This window comes from Saimiri boliviensis, chromosome 16 (genome assembly GCF_048565385.1).
Source record: "Saimiri boliviensis isolate mSaiBol1 chromosome 16, mSaiBol1.pri, whole genome shotgun sequence".
Classification (NCBI taxonomy): Eukaryota; Metazoa; Chordata; class Mammalia; order Primates; family Cebidae; genus Saimiri; species Saimiri boliviensis.
In genome coordinates, this window is record NC_133464.1 from 68610692 (window position 1) to 68627051 (window position 16360).

The 16360-nt window shown below is 39.3% G+C and overlaps 1 protein-coding gene and 1 pseudogene across 1 annotated transcript in view; one reads left to right on the forward strand and one right to left on the reverse strand.

The window, feature by feature from the left end:
* The window catches only part of LOC101029698 (phosphatidylinositol 3,4,5-trisphosphate 3-phosphatase TPTE2-like), a 73876-nt gene that overhangs the window by 13184 nt on the left and 44332 nt on the right, over nucleotides 1-16360 (forward strand). The window contains exons 6-9 of the mRNA XM_074387807.1: nucleotides 1456-1509; nucleotides 2397-2453; nucleotides 12932-12991; nucleotides 14741-14791. Of these exons, the coding sequence (XP_074243908.1) occupies nucleotides 1456-1509; nucleotides 2397-2453; nucleotides 12932-12991; nucleotides 14741-14791 (222 nt within the window). The remainder of the gene's footprint in view (nucleotides 1-1455; nucleotides 1510-2396; nucleotides 2454-12931; nucleotides 12992-14740; nucleotides 14792-16360) is intronic.
* LOC104652391 (L-lactate dehydrogenase A chain pseudogene) lies at nucleotides 9826-10619 on the reverse strand (annotated as a pseudogene).

A 16360-nucleotide genomic window follows, 5' to 3' on the forward strand; every position in this document is an offset into this window, starting at 1 on the left:
GCCCTGCCTTAGGCCCACGGCTACTTGCCTTTGTCTCATGGACAGGACAGACTAGCATGATGGGAGGAAGGAAGGTGATGGGGGCATCCAGGAAGTGGTCTTCAGATGGGATTAGCGGGCTGCCCACCTGCACAGTGGAGCTGAATTTAAAAGACATTCAACCTCAAAAGGCTGCCACACATTGGTCAGCTGCAGTGGTAAAAAATTGTAGTTGAGTCAGTGAGTCTTGGATAGGTGTGAAATGTGTGCTACAATAATATAAATTATCATATGTAGAGAAAAATGGCATGGCAGATTCCAGTTAACCAAATACGCACATGAACTCTGTAAGGATCAAGCAGTTTACATGTTGAAATGTAATTGGAACTATTTTGAACTAAAACATTAATCTAGGGAGTTACTTCTTGTCTTACTATATGTGTTTTAAATTCCTCAGCACTGCCCTGTGTGTCAATTTAAAGAGTGTCTTCTGGTCAGCTGGCCAATGCAACATGTGATATGAAGGAATACAATTATACAATACATGTATGGGTGTATATATGAACACACACACACATATATGCATTCATCCATACAGTGTCTGCAGAGTGATTGAGATTTGGGCTATTTATTGTCACAGGCATCCATGGAAACAGGGAGTCCCCTTGAAACTATTTCTAGAGTCCTCTCTGGATGAGATTCTCTATGGAATATTCTTTTGTCTTTTGGATGGAGATAGGAAAATGGCAAAGAACTCATAGAGGGAGGCTTTTTATGTGAGTGTTGGTCACCTTTCATTTCTGTGGGAATGAGACTGTATCAGTAGTATGGACCAAGGGAGAAACGAATCCTTCTTGGAATGAGGAGGAGATAACAGTGGACAATTAGCAGAGACACCCCTGGCAAAAAAAAAAAAAAAAAAGAAAAAGAAAAAAAGAAACCCATACAGAGCTAATAACCCTGTAAGTATTTTTCACCCTCCAGAACTCTGCCACTATGTGAGGCTAACTCTCTGAGCCAATATCCATCATCATATTGCGTGGAGGCCTTGCTTGAGGCCTGGAGCTACTTGGCTGTAAGTCTTGGGCAGGAAAGACAACTAGGATTGGTGAAAAGTGAGAGGTGACTGGAGGTGATTGAAAATGAGGAATTTAGTTGGGATTATAAGAAAGAGGACTTACAAACTAAAGTTGAACTATAATTAAATGCCCTCTAAAAAGGCTGTTAAACATTGAGGTGAGGATACAGTCACTTAATCTGGATGCACTGCTAAGTTCATAGCCTGAGATACTTACTGTTGGCATACAAAACCTCATTTCTAATTTAAAATGCCATATCAGGTTCAATTAGTGATATACAGCCATGTAAATGTTTAAAGTGTAACCAGGGAGTAACTCATAGAGTAATTGTAGCTATTTGACACAAAACATTTAGAATTCCTCATGGTGTCTGGCGCTGACCATATTTGTTTTTTAGGCCGGATCCACACGACCTGGAAGGAGCCACCACGGATACAGTCACTGATGAAATGTGAGTTATAAAAGATACACACACAAACGCGCACTCAAACAAAACAATGACAGAGACAGAGATTGAGATTTGTGGGATCTACCCTCAGGAGTGTCCATGGCAATATAGAGTATCTTAGATACAGTTTCTTAATCTTCTCACTGTAGAAGGTTTAGGAAGACTTACACATTTTTACAGTTGTTTTTGGACTAAAGAGGAACAGACTATAGAGACAGCTTCTGCCTGTTACTCTGTTGTAACCCTTAGTTAGTAGCAGGCATATCAGATTTGTCCAAGGGAGGAGAGAATCCTATTTGGAGAAAGAGGAGGTAGAAGCAGTCAGGGTACTGTGAAGCCCTTAGCAGAAAGGATCAGAGCAAAGAGCCGTGGAGGTGTTCTCCAGTCTCCAGAACTCTGCTGTCATGAAGGCTGGTGCACCAAACCACAAGTCACTGTCATATTCGATTTTGCCCCCCCTGTCAGACCTCTACTTACTTGACCCTTTTTGTGGGGCAAGAGAGACTACCATGGTAGGTGAAAGTAAGGGCCTTTGAAGCAGGACATTCAATGGAATAAGAGGGCTGACTACCTACAAACTGGAGTTGACTTTGAAATAACTGCCACCATCAAGACTGTCACACATTGGGACTGAGGTCATAATAAAGAGGTTTGGTTAAATCTGGAAGTATTACTATTTTTTCCAGTCTAAGATGTTGACTGCCATCATATAAATCCTCATTTCTGATAAAAAAAAAGAAGCCATTCCAGCTTCCAATAGTTGTATGCATGTAAATATTCAGAAATTAATCAGTTTCTGTCTAGAGTAATAAAAGCTAATTTTTTTTTTAAAAAAAAGTAAATTTAAAATTGTGTCCCCTGGCTGACTGTATTCTCTTATCATCCTCTAGTCCACACACAAGTAAATGGACAGTAGCAACCCAGGAGCATCCAGTTACCAGGAAAAGGTGAGTTACAAATGGATAAAGACACATGTATGCCTAAGTGTGCATAGAACTATATATGCACACAGACAGGCACATAAACAAATGTATCCATCCATCTGTCTTCTCCATCCATCCATCCATACTTCTCTCAACACACGTACACAAACAAACCCATCACACAATGGAACCATAAAGCAAGGAGACAGATGGACATTTGTGGAATTTACCCTCAGGAGCCTGCATGGCCATACAGAGTGTTTTTGAACAGGGTTTCCAATTCTTTTCGTTGTAGCATTTGTAGGTAACTTTGCATCCTTTTTTGATGGAGTTGCTTTGGTCAGGTCATAGGAGAGCTGCTTCTTCCTGTTGGTATATTTGTCACCCTTAGTTCCTAGTAAAAATGACAAAATATACATTTTTCCTGGCAAAATTTATATAAATTCAACTTCAGTTTGTAAATACCCACCTTGCTTGTCCTTGTAATTTTCTACCTTCTCACGTTCAAATACCACCAATAACTCTTCACCAATCATGGATGTCTTTCCTGCCCCTCAGATAGGGTTGAGTAACTACACACCTAAGGCAGGGGCTCTATCCCATCTGATGGTGGGTTTGCCTTTGGGGCAGTAGTTTTTTTTTTAACAGACAGAGTTTTTTTAAGGGACTCAGGTTTCCTGAGTTTGAGACCCTACCAGAGAGTTCCAAGGGAGGAGAGAATCCTATTTGCAATGTGAAGGAGATAGGGCCCACAAGGAGCAGTGAAGCCCTGGGCAGAAAAGAACAGAGCTAATGGAACATGGACTTGTCCCACAGCCTTGAGAGCTCTGTCCACATATAAGTTGGTGCCCAGACTCAACCCAAACCCACCACCTCATTGGATGCTGCTCTTTCTTAGGTGTGCAGGTGCTTTTCACTGTTTCTCATGGGCGGGAAAGACCAACATGATCAGTGAAAGGAAGGAGGTCATGGAGGGTTTTCCCAGTCATGTGAAAACCTCTCCTGGAAATAAATCATAAAGGTATAAGTAATATGGAAAACCTGATATGCTCAAGAAAATTTGCAAAATAAATGAGATTTTACAGAAGTTATAAAAGGATTGTGTTTAATCAGTGGCTGATTAAGGAAACATCAAGGTGAGAATTCTGGTCGTTGCTTGTTAAGTAGTAGTATGTGAGTTTTATATGTAGAATTGATTTTTTAAGCCAGCAAATAAATTTTTTTTTTTTAAATTTATTGTATAGGACATTGGATACATGGGTAAATTAAAATGTATTTCTAATATGTACATGGGTTTAATTTTTATATATGTAGTTTATTCTCTGATTAGTTAGCCATTGATAAATGAGTCTTTGTTAATTGTTGGACTTTACTTGCTGGACTATATGGTAGGATTTACATATCCTGACTTGTATGTATATGTATTTAATATTTATGGAAAACATACTCTTTTTGGTGCAAAAAAAGTGTATTTGCTAATAGTGTCAAAGAAGAGAAATTCATTATATGTCTATGTACCTTTTTATTCCATCAGCACTGTTTTCAGTGAAATGATAACAGTAACTCATGAAGGGACCTTCAACAAAATGTGAGGTTTAAGTAAATAAAAAGCTAGATGTAAAATACATATGTAATACACACATAGGCAGACACATACAAAAGCATACATACATTCAGATTTGGTAAGTGCATGTCTTCTGTATTGTTATGGAGCACCCATAATGATATAGAGTCTTAGACACTGTTTTCTAAAGTCTTATTACTGTAGTATCTACAGTTACCTTTCTGTCTTTCTTCGATCTAGTTGGATAAAAGAGGAACAGTTCTTAAGAGGAATGCTTCTTGTTCCTATTCCATTGGTCACTCTTATTTAGCAGCACCCAAAAACGTTAGGAAAATATAAGAATGTATGTATTGTATGACACCCTACTAGAGTGAGTCAAGAGAGGTGACAGTCCTATTTGTAGCAAGGAGGAGGTAACAGTGGGCAGGGAGCTAAGGAGCTCTCAGCAGAAAAGAACAAAGCTAATAGACCCCTGGTCTCTCCCTCTGTTACCACATGAGGTTACTGCCCCAAAGGCAAACCCATCATCAGATGGGATGTAGCCCCTGCCTTAGGTGTGTAGTTACTTAACCCTATCTGAGGGGCAGGAAAGACATCCATGATTGGTGAAGAGTTATTGGTGGTATTTGAATGTGAGAAGGCAGAAAATTACAAGGGCAAGCAAGGTGGGTGGGTATTTATAAACTGAAGTTGAATTTATATAAATTTTGCCAGAAATGGTAACTTGGAGATTAGGTTTAGAAGTAAAGAAATGTATATAAACTTGATTCATTAAGTTTTTTTTTTTACAGGCCAAAAAATTCATTATAAAAACCTCATTTTTAGAGAAAAATTAAATACCAGGTTTCAAATAAATAACTAATGTCAATTTTTTAGGGTAACTAGATTATAAATTGTAGAGTAATTATTGCTAATTTGTCTCAGAAAATTAAGTCTAGGATGACATGTGGAGTCTTGCTATGCTCATTTTTAATCCCATAGCTATTACACTATTGAATTAAAAAGAGTAATCTGTGGTAGGGTCATCGATGATGGGTGAGATTTCAACATATGTAGAGAAAGAAGAGAGGGATATATTAAGTTTGGTAAAATTCACTCACAAATGAAATCATAAAGAACTGCACTTAAATTTTGATTCATTAGGCTGTTTGTTAAGGCCCAAGAGTGTCTTTACATAATATAAGGTTTTCTTCTAGGAAAAATGATATATTAATATTAGATTCCAAACAATTGACATATACATTTTCAGAGTTCAACCAGTTTATAAATGTAGAGCAGTTGTACATAACTTCAACCAGAAAAGTATGTCTCTGAAGTCACTTGATCTGACATGTACATTTTTAATCCTTGGCATTGGCCTGGATAAAATGACCTCAGTAGTCTTTCACTACTTTGATATATCTTTGATATAACTCACCTTTCTACGGTGGTGTCATTGAAAACTAGGGACGTTATTAATTTGTGTCAGTTCTAAAGGATATATCTACCCCCCCACACATATATAACTCACACACACACACACACACGTCTGTGTATATATATATATATATATATATATATACACACACACACAGATATATCCTTTAGCTATATATATTTAGTATATATAATATATAGATATGTATGTGTATATATACACATATTTATATACATATATATGCATATCTATGTATGTATAGATATTCTTTAGCACTGACCCAAAATAATAACATCAGTAGTCATATATATATCCTTTAACATATATATGAGCATGTGTATATAAACACATATGTGTATATCCTTTAGCACATATATGTGTATATATACACATACAGTTTATATACATATGTGTATACACAGGTATATCTTATTTTATTATGCTTTACTTTATTGCCCTTCAGATATTACTTTTTTATAAACTGAAGGTTTGTAGCAACCCTGCATTGAGCAAGTCTCCCGGTTTTATTTTTCTAACAGCATGTGCTGACTTTGTGTCTCTGTGTCCCATTTTGGTAATTCTTGCAATATTTCAGACTTTTTTATTGTTATCCTATCTGTGATGGTGATCTGTGATCAGTGATCTTTGATGTTACTGTTGTAATTGTTTTGGGGCAACACGAACCATGCCCATCTTAAGACAACAAACTTAATCAGTGCCATGTCTGTTCTGACTGCTGCACTGACTAGCCATTCTCCCACCTCCCTCCCTCTCCTTGGGCCTCCCTATTCCCTGAGGCACAGCAGTACTGAAAGCAGGCCATTTAATAAGCCTATGATGGTCTCTAAGTGTCCTAGTGAAAGGAAGAGTCACCTGTCTCTCATTTTAAACCAAAAGCTAGAAATGATTGTGAGGAAGGCTAGACTTCTTACACCAGTCAGTCAAGTTGTGAATGTAAAACAAAAACAAAACACAACAAGCCAAAAAACTTATTGAAGAAAATTAAGACTGCTACTCCAGTGAACATACAAATGATGAGAAAGCCAAACCGTCTGATTGCTAATATGGAGAATGTTTTAGTGGTCTGGATAGAAGATCAAATCAGCCACAGGATTCCCTTAAGCCAAAGCCTAATCCAGGACAAGGCCCTCACTCTGTTCAATTCAGTGATGGCTGAGACAGGTCAGGGAGCTGCAGAAGGAAAGCTTGAAGCTAACAGGTTGGTTCATGAGGTTTAAGGAAAGAAGCCATCTCCATAACATGAAAGTAGAAGGTGAAACAGCAAGTGCTGATGCAGAAGCAGCAGCAGGTTACCCAGAAGATCTAGCTGAGATAACTGATGAAGCTGGCCACACCAAACAACAGATTTTCAATGTAGACAAGATAACCTTCTACTGGAAGGAGATGCCATCTAGGACTTTTATATTTAGAGAGGAGAAGTCAATGCATGGTTTCAAAGCTTCAAAGCACAGGCCGATTTTCTTGTTAGGGTCTAACGAAGCTGGTGACTTTAAGTTGAAGCCAATGGTCATGGACTATTCTGCAAATCCTAGGATCCTTACGAATTATGCTCAGTTAAGCAAGATGGGTGACTAGAGATGCCTGGTGCTCATCTCCCCTTCAAGAATGAACCTAGGCAACCAATACACATCTAAGATTTGTTTAGAGTATCAAACGGATAGTCCTGGAGTGCAGCAAAGGAGTGGAGACACACCTGTGGTTACTGGAAGTCCCCACAGCATGGAAGCACTCAGCCTCTGCAGCCCCTTCTCCTCCACCTGGATTGAATTGGCCCAGAGACAGGAGGGACTTCTTATTGCAGGGTAAAGGTAAGCAGAAGATCCCCACCAGCCCCATTGCCATCACAAACACAAAGTCTTGACAACAGGAGAATCTCACAGTCTTTGCAAACCCTGAGGCTGATTTGGAGTACTGCCAAGAATTTATACAGCTGCATGTCCTGGACTAGCAGTACAAGGTGAAGACATTCTACATGTAGGTATCTAAGCTGCAGCACAGCTTAGAGACCAGAGTCATTTCTTGAGTGTGCCCTCCTCTGGGGGCCAGTAGCCACAGCACCTCTCCAGCACTGGAGCTTTATCTTCAGTACACCAAGCCGACATGTGTGGGTTAAAGCCACAAACCCGGCTGTGTGGAGCTTGGTCCCAGGATTGGCTGTAGCTCAAGTCCTGCAGAGCAGGAAAATCAACCCCACCAACACACTTCGAAACAGTAATAGTCTGCAGTCCCACCCTTGAGCCAGCCAAACCACTACATACCGTCTCCCAAATGAGAGAGGCCCCTAAGCCTCTGAGCAGCTGATACACCCCCAGGTCAACAGAGTGACTGTGAATCCATGTTCAGGACCTGAGAGACAGACTTGCACGCCCCATCCACCACAGACATGCTCCTGGCCTGCCCAGCAGCCCTCTGCCTTTAATAAGTGCTTGAGAAACAGTCCCACAGGTTGCCCCCAGCAGGCATACCACTGAGTGGGCCTCACACCTGTGTCTCAGACCTGAGAAACAAGCAGCTGTGTGTGCCCAAGCCTCAGGGCCAAGAAACAACCCTGGGAGCTTACTCTGGCCAGCATACCCTCAGGCCAACTAAGCAGTCACATACCTATGTCCCAGCTTGAGGAACAGCCCTGTAGGCTGAAAGATTGCATGAGCTTGAGAAACAGTCCTGTACCCATTCCCAACAGAGGCACCTCCAGACAAGCTAATCAGCCATGAATACCCATGTTCTGGACTTGAGGAGACCCATGGGCTACTCCCAAAAGGCCTGCCCCTAGGCCAGCCAAGCAGCATTGTGCCCAGATCCTGGGTCATAGAAGCAGTCCCCTGGGTTTCCTTTAGCAGGCACCAGCTGAGCAGCAGTGTGCCTACATCCTGAACTAGAAGAGCCCTATGGACTACCCCCAGCAGACACACACCCAGGGTGGCTGAGAAGTCATTTGACTGTATCCCAGGCCTGAGAAACACCCCCTCTTGGCCAGCCCTGGCAAAGATACCTGCAGTCCAGCTTAGCAACCATGTAGCTATATATTTGGCCCATGAGTTTCCCCTACCAGACTGGCTCCAGGCCAGTTGAGCAGCTTTGTACCCACATACCAGGCATGGGAAACAGCCCGTCAGGCCACTCCTGGAGTGCATATTTCCAAGCCAGGCAAACAGCCATATGTCTGCATCCTGGGCCTGAGAAACTACCTTCAGGCCACATCTGGCAGGCATGGCCTGGTCGAGCAATGTATTCCCATGCTTCTAGCCAGAGTAACAGTACCATGGCCAGCCCCATGAAGCTGACCAAGTTTTCTGACCCACTCTATGCCTGCACACATCCCTACCGTGAGAAACAGCCCAGTGAGCCCACCTGGCAAAGCTGTACCACCATCACCACCAACTTCCTTGTCTTAGGCCACTGAAAAACTTGCAAATGTTACTAGTGTGGACCACAGCTGAATAAACTACATGGAGACTACACTTACTACATCCATGTAGAACCAAAGTCAATATACCCCAATGAACTGACACGCAAGACCCATTCATACAAATAAATTCATACAAGTAAACCTACTCCATAAAATTGGAAAAGGTGACTTTTTCACCAGATGCATAGAAATCAACATAGAAACACATCAATCATGAAAATGCAAGAAAACATGTCACCCTCAAATGGAAATAGCAATTTTTTTTCACTCTTCAAGGTTTATTGGGGGTTTTAGTTGGTGGCATTGTTTATTGGATAGTTGGTTGCATTGTTTATATGTAGATCTTTTTACATTATATGGTAATGTGCACTACTATATATAATTCACAAAACAAGATCCTTTGGAACAATTATGCAGAGGACATGCAATACTGGATTTGTACACTAGATCCCAGGATGTAACTGAGTGGGAAAAAATGTTGGACTAGGCATGTTCAGTGAAGGAGCCAGGAAGTTATATAACACACAGTAAACATCCATCTGGCTCAAGGGGCAACTGCAGCATCTGCAGCATTCGCAATGGTGCCTCAGAGGTAACCAGTTTAGGACTACACAAGATTAGTACCATCCAGCATCAGGATGTAGCTGTAGGATTTCACAAACCATTCCTATTTTTAACTTCAGGAATTGATGTTTTTCCCAGTCCATCGTAAAATATGACTGCTTTAATCACAGACCAGATAAAAAGGACAACATGCACAACCTCCAGCTAAAATCCTGTTGTAGCCTCGACAGCAAAATGGTATGACATCAGAAGACTTTACAATTGCAGTTCTTTTTGGATCTCCCAAAGTGTATTTGCAGTCTTCTTCAAACAGGCCTCTTCCTGTTTGAGTCACCTTCACAAGGTCTCAGATTCCATTCTGTCCCAAAATGCAAAGAACACTAAGGAAGACATCATTCTTTATTCTATATAGACCCTTAATCATGGTGGAAATTGGGTGCATCTGCCTAAGATTCTTCATTATACTCTCTGCCAAATTGCCACAGAGAGTCTAGTGGCCCCAGATGTGTAGCCTTTGAGTTTGATCACCTTGTAAGCACTCTGAACCACCTGCTTGTGAACTGCTTTCCACTGTTCCTTACCTGTATCAGTCCCTAAATCTGGATGTAGAGTCTTCAGGAGACACCAGCAACATTCACTGCACCCATATAGGCACACTGGAATCTCCATGTTCCCCAAGGACCCACCCATGACAGCTTAGTGGGTGAACTCTGGGCTGAATCTAGATTGCAACCACTTCCAATAACATGGTTTTTGGGAAAGACACTTATATTCCAAGCCACACAGGTCAAGGTATTCACTGGATTTGAAACAATAAGCAACTTGTAGTTTTGGCTGTATTTTACAATGTCAGGAATGATGAAATTAAAGATGTTCACATTACACTAGACCAAATTAAGATGGCTTTCTCCCTCTTGTTGATGTGTCCCAGCCGTGATAATGACCAGCTTAGAGTTTGCAGTTACATTATAGTCCTTCCCAGAGACAATCTTTGGTGTTCTAAGGAAAAGGCTGCCATGTTGGAGATCCATCATCTCTCCCTTCAATTTGTCTTCCATGACATCAACAAGAGCAAGTTTGTCTGCCAAGTCCTTCATTAAGATACTGATGGCACGGGCCATTCAACAGCACTAACCTCAACAACTGTAATCTTATTCTTGGGGTCTGTCTTTCCCTTAGAAGTTAATGAATCAGCTGATGTTTGAGACTTGCCATTTTGGACTGGGAACCAAAAAGAATCAGGAATGCATGTCGGGCAGGCATCCGGAGTGCAATCTGAAAGTAATAGTTATCCAGTAATAGACCCCAATCTTAAACATATAAAATACCAGAAAAAGAATTCAAAAGAATAATCTTAAGGAAACTCAGTGAGGTATAAGGTTAATACAGATAAACAAGTAAGTGAAATCAGAAAAACATTATTTGAATGAGAAATTCAGTAAAGATACAGATATCACAAAAAGAGCCAGACAGAAGTCCTAAGAGCTAAACAGTTAATGGATGAAATGAAAAATATAATCATTGGCTTTACAGACAAAAACAAGCAGAAGAAATGATGTCTGGACTTCAAGACAAGTCTTTGAAATAACAAGCAGACAAAAAAGAGTGAAAAAAGCCTACAGGATTTATGGGATATCATTAATTTAACAAATATTATGGGCATTCCAGAAGGACAATTGAAGAAAAAATGTGAGGAAAATATATTTAATAAAATGATAGCATAAAACTTTGTAACTCTGGAGAGAGAGCTAGACATCTAGTTCCAGGAAGATCAAAGAACCCAAAATATATTCAACCCAAACAGTGTAGTCAAATTGTGAAAAAGACAAAGATTTTGTAAAATAGTAAGAGAAAACATCAAGACACTTATAATGGAATCCTTGTTAGACTAACAGCTGATTTCCCAGCAGAAGCCTTAAGCTGGAAGAAAATGGGATGATATATTAAAAGTTCTGAAAGAAAAAAAAAGTTTCCACCAAGAATATTATACCCAGCACAGCTATCCTTTACAAATGAAGAAGACATAAAATCTGTCACAGATAAACAAAAACAAAGATAATTCATCACCCCTAGTCCAGCCTTACAAGAAATGCCCAAGGGAGTCTTACATCTGGAAGTAAAAAGATGATACCATCATAAAAACATGTAAAATTTTAAAAGTCACTCTTGAAGTCAGTACATAAAGGAGAAAGAGAAAGGGATGAAACCTTGTCACTGCAGAAAACTACCCAACTACAACTTCAAAAGTAAAGAGAGAGGAAGAAAAGAAAAAAATGTATGCAAAACAACCAGAAAATAGTAAAATGTTGGAAGTAACTCCTCACCTACCAATAATAACTTTGAATGTTAATAGATTAAATACCCCATGAAAGATATAGACTTGCTGAGTGGATTAAAAAATAAGATCCAACTATATTTTATCTAAAACAAACTCACCTTACTTGTAAAGAAACACATAGACTGATAGTGAAGGGATGGAAAAAGATATCCATGCAAACAGAAGCCCAAAGTGAAAAGAAATAGCTATACTTATATCAGACAAAACAGACTTCAAGTTAAAAACCATAAAAAGTGACAAACAAGATTATTATGCAATAATAAAGGGTACAATTTAGTGAGAAATATAATTGTAATATGTATATAATTGTAAATTTGTATGCACTCAACACCAGAACACCCAGATATATAAAGTAAATATTACTAGAATTTGCCTCAGGCACCCCAACCATTGGCAACCACCATTTTGATCAGTCAGCAGCCATCAACATGGAAGCAGAGCCCCCCACCAGCAAAAAGATTATGACTCACTAAAGGCTCAGATGATCATTAGCATTTTTAAAACCAATAAAGTAGTTTTTTTTTTTTTTTTTGAGACAGAGTTTCGCTCTTGTTACCCAGGCTGGAGTGCAATGGCGCGATCTCAGCTCACCACAACCTCCGCCTCCTGGGTTCAGGCAATTCTCCTGCCTCAGCCTCCTTAGTAGAAGGCACACACCATCATGCCCAGCTAATTTTTTGTATTTTTAGTAGAGACGGGGTTTCACCATGTTGACCAGGATGGTCTCGATCTCTTGAACTCCTGATCCACCCGCCTCGGCCTCCTAAAGGGCTGGGATTACAGGCTTGAGCCATAAAGTAGTTTTAAATTAAGGTGTGTATGTAATTTTTAAAGATATAATGCCATTACACACTTAACAGACTACAGTGTAGTATAAATATAACTTTCATATGTATAAGGAAACCAAAACATTTGTATGAGTCACTTAATGCAGTTTTTACTTTATTGCAGCGGTCTGGAATGAAACCTACAAAGTCTTTAAGATATGTCTATACACATATTATTTATATATTCTCTATCTGTATATATATTATAGTTTTCTTTCTTAAATGTTAGGTCTTCCAGTGAGCTAAGTTATGTTTACTGTATCCTTAGATTCAGATTCTTGTTATTCAAATAAATTTTTCATCACTGTTTTGTGTAGCAAATATCTAATAATATATTTTTGCTTTTTTTTTTTTGGCTAAAGTATGTCAGAACGACTTTCCAGGTTTGAAGATGAAGAAGGTGCTGATGTTGCTGCATATGAGTAAGTCACTTTGAAGTCTGAAAGGAGGGAGCCATTGATGGATCTCTTATCTTTAGTTAAACAGGACTTAGGCTGGGTGCAGTGGCTCACGCCTGTAATCCCAGCACTTTGGGAGGCTGGGGTGGGCAGATCACAAAGTCAGGAGATCAAGACTATCCTGGCCAACATGGTGAAACCTCATCTTTACTAAAAATAAAAAAAAAATTAGCCAGGTATGGTGGTGTGCGGCTGTAGTCCCAGCTACTCAGGAGGCTGAGGCAGGGGAATCTGGATCCCTTTCTTATACCTTTTTCAAAAATTAACTCCAGATGGATTAAAGATGTAAACATAAGAACCAACATCATAAAAACCCTAGAAGAAAACCTAGGCAGCACCATTCAGGATATAGGCATGGGCAAGGACTTCACAACTGAAACACCAAAAGCAATGGCAACGAAAGCCAAAACAGACAAATGGGATCTAATTGAACTAAAGAGCTTCTGCACAGTAAAAGAAACTATCATCAGAGTAAACAGGCAACCAACAGAATGGGAAAAATTTTTTGCAGTCTATCCATTTGACAAAGGGCTAATATCCAGAATCTACAAAGAACTTAAACAAATTTACAAGAAAAAATCAACCCCATCAAAAAGCAGGCAAAGGATATGGACAGACACTTCTCAAAAGAAGACATGCAGCCAAGAAGCATATGAAAAAAAGCTCATCATCACTGGTCATTAGAGAAATGCAAATCAAAACCACAGTGAGATACCATCTCATGCCAGTTAGAATGGCAGTCATCATAAAGTCAGGAAACAACAGATGCTGGAGAGGAAGTGGAGAAATAGGAACACTTTTACACTGTTGGTGGGGGTGTAAATTAATTCAACCATTGTGGAAGACAGTGTGGCAATTCCTCAAGGACCTAGAAATAGAAATACCATTTGACCCAGCAATTCCATTACTGGGTATATACCCAAAGGATTATAAATCATTCTGCTATAAAGACACATGCACATGTATGTTTATTGCAGCCCTGTTCACAATAGCAAAGACTTGGAACCAACACAAATGCCCATCAATGATAGACTGGATCAAGAAAATGTGGCACATATACACCACAGAATACTATGCAGCCATAAAATAGGATGAGTTCATGTCCTTTGCAGGGACATGGATGAAGCTGGAAACCATCATTCTCAGCAAACTAACATAATAACAGAAAACCAAACACCACATGTTCTCACTCATAAGTGGGAGTTGAACGATGAGAACACATGGACACAGGGAGGGGAACATCACACACCAGGGCACGTCAGCAGATGCAGGGCAAGGAGAGGGATAGCATTAAGAGAAGTACCTAATGTAGATGACAGGTTGATGTGTGCAGCAAACCACCATGGTGCAGGTATACCTACAAGATTTGTTAACCTGCATGTTGTACACATGAACTCCAGAGCTGAAAGTATAATAATAATTTAAAAAGCATTTTGTTACATAACTTTTGAATAATTTTCTTTTAAAATTGTATTTATAAAGGCCTTTGTGCTGGGCGCTGTGGCTCACACCTGTAATCCCAGCTCTTAGGGAGGCAGAGGTGGAAGAATAGCTTGAGCCCAGGAGTTTGAGACCTGCCTGGGCAATATAGCAAGACGCCGTTCTCCACAAAAAGGAAAAAAACAAAACGACAAAAGGACTTTGTTTTTTGGTTAAATTTGTAATATATGTTAGAAGAGATCTGATTGTTTTTATTTTTACTTCTTTTTGCAGCAGCAAGATTAAGAAAATAGCACGCTCGGTTGTATCATCCTTTGCATTTGGGTATGTGAGACATAAAAAAACACCTTGCATTAAATATATCTGAGATTTAATACATAAAAAATACCATGTATTAAATATATTTGAGCTAGATGCAGTGGCTCACGCCTATCGTCCCAGCACTCTGAGGGGCCAAGGCAGGTGGATCACCTGAGGTCAGGAGTTCAAGACCAGCCCTGAAACCCCAACTCTACTAAAAATATAAAAATTAGCCAAATATGATGGTGGTGTCTGTAATCCCAGCTACTCAGGAGGCTGAGGCAGAAGAATTGCTTGAACCTGGGAAATGGAGATTGCAGTGAGCTGAGAGCACACCATTGCACTGCAGCCTGGGTGGCAGAGCAAAACTCCATCTCCTATATATATATATATGTGTGTGTGTGTGTGTGTGTGTGTGTGTGTGTGAATACACACATATATATGTATATACATTTTCTGTATATATACACATGTATATACATATTACATATATATACATATGCACACATATATGTGTATATATTACATTAGATTACATTAGATAAAGCACATAGCTACTTAGCAGTCAGTAGATATGGAAATGCTTTTTGGTTTTTTTATTTCTGTCACTTACTGAAATATTAAGTCTCTGAAACCAAAAAGCATTTCCATGTTCACCAATTGCTAAGTAGCCATGTGCCCTATCTAATGTAATCTAGTTTATCATGGAATTTTGGTTTAAGCTAGACATTAAGACTTGCAAAGAAATGGCTTTTGCCTAAGATTAATATTAACATATTAATACTGTTTTTCTTCCATCTGCAAAGGTAATGTTAGTGAAAATCCAATGTTAAAATTCTATAAGTAAAGTGTTTTATTAAGTACCTTATATATCTAGAATTATTCTTTAATTCTCAAACAATTTACTTAGACTCTTCTCTACATAAGAGTAAGATTTCATACTATGATACAGATTTATGCAATAGAACTGTTTCCTTTTGAATTAATAATATTGTAATATTTTTCAAAAGTACCTTGAAGACTAATTAATCTTCATAGATTAGGCAAATAGTATAATCAATTTGTGGGGAATGTATTTAGAATATGTAACAGCAAATGTCAGGAAGTACTTTAGGGTTCAATACTATAAATATTTATGGAATTGAATTCTTTCTTGTGTATCCATCACTGTGCTAGAAGCACCCATAAATATGTGATTATATGCTTGTTGAAAATGTCACTGACAAAAAAATCTTGGTCTTTTAAGAGTTTGTTACTCATGCTTTCATTTGGTTTTTATTAATAAATTCTTAAGCATTATCCAAATTAATGAGATTTTTTTTTTTTTTTTTTTTTTTTTTGAGAGAGAGTTTCGCTCTTGTTACCCAGGCTGGAGTGCAATGGCGTGGTCTCGGCTCACCACAACCTCCACCTCCCGGGTTCAAGCAATTCTCCTGCCTCAGCCTCCTGAGTAGCTGGGACTACAGGCATGCGCCACCATGCCCAGCTAATTTTTGTATTTTTAGTAGAGACGGGGTTTCACCATGTTGACCAGGATGGTCTCGATCTCTTGACCTCGTGATCCACCCGTCTCGGCCTCCCAAAGTGTTGGGA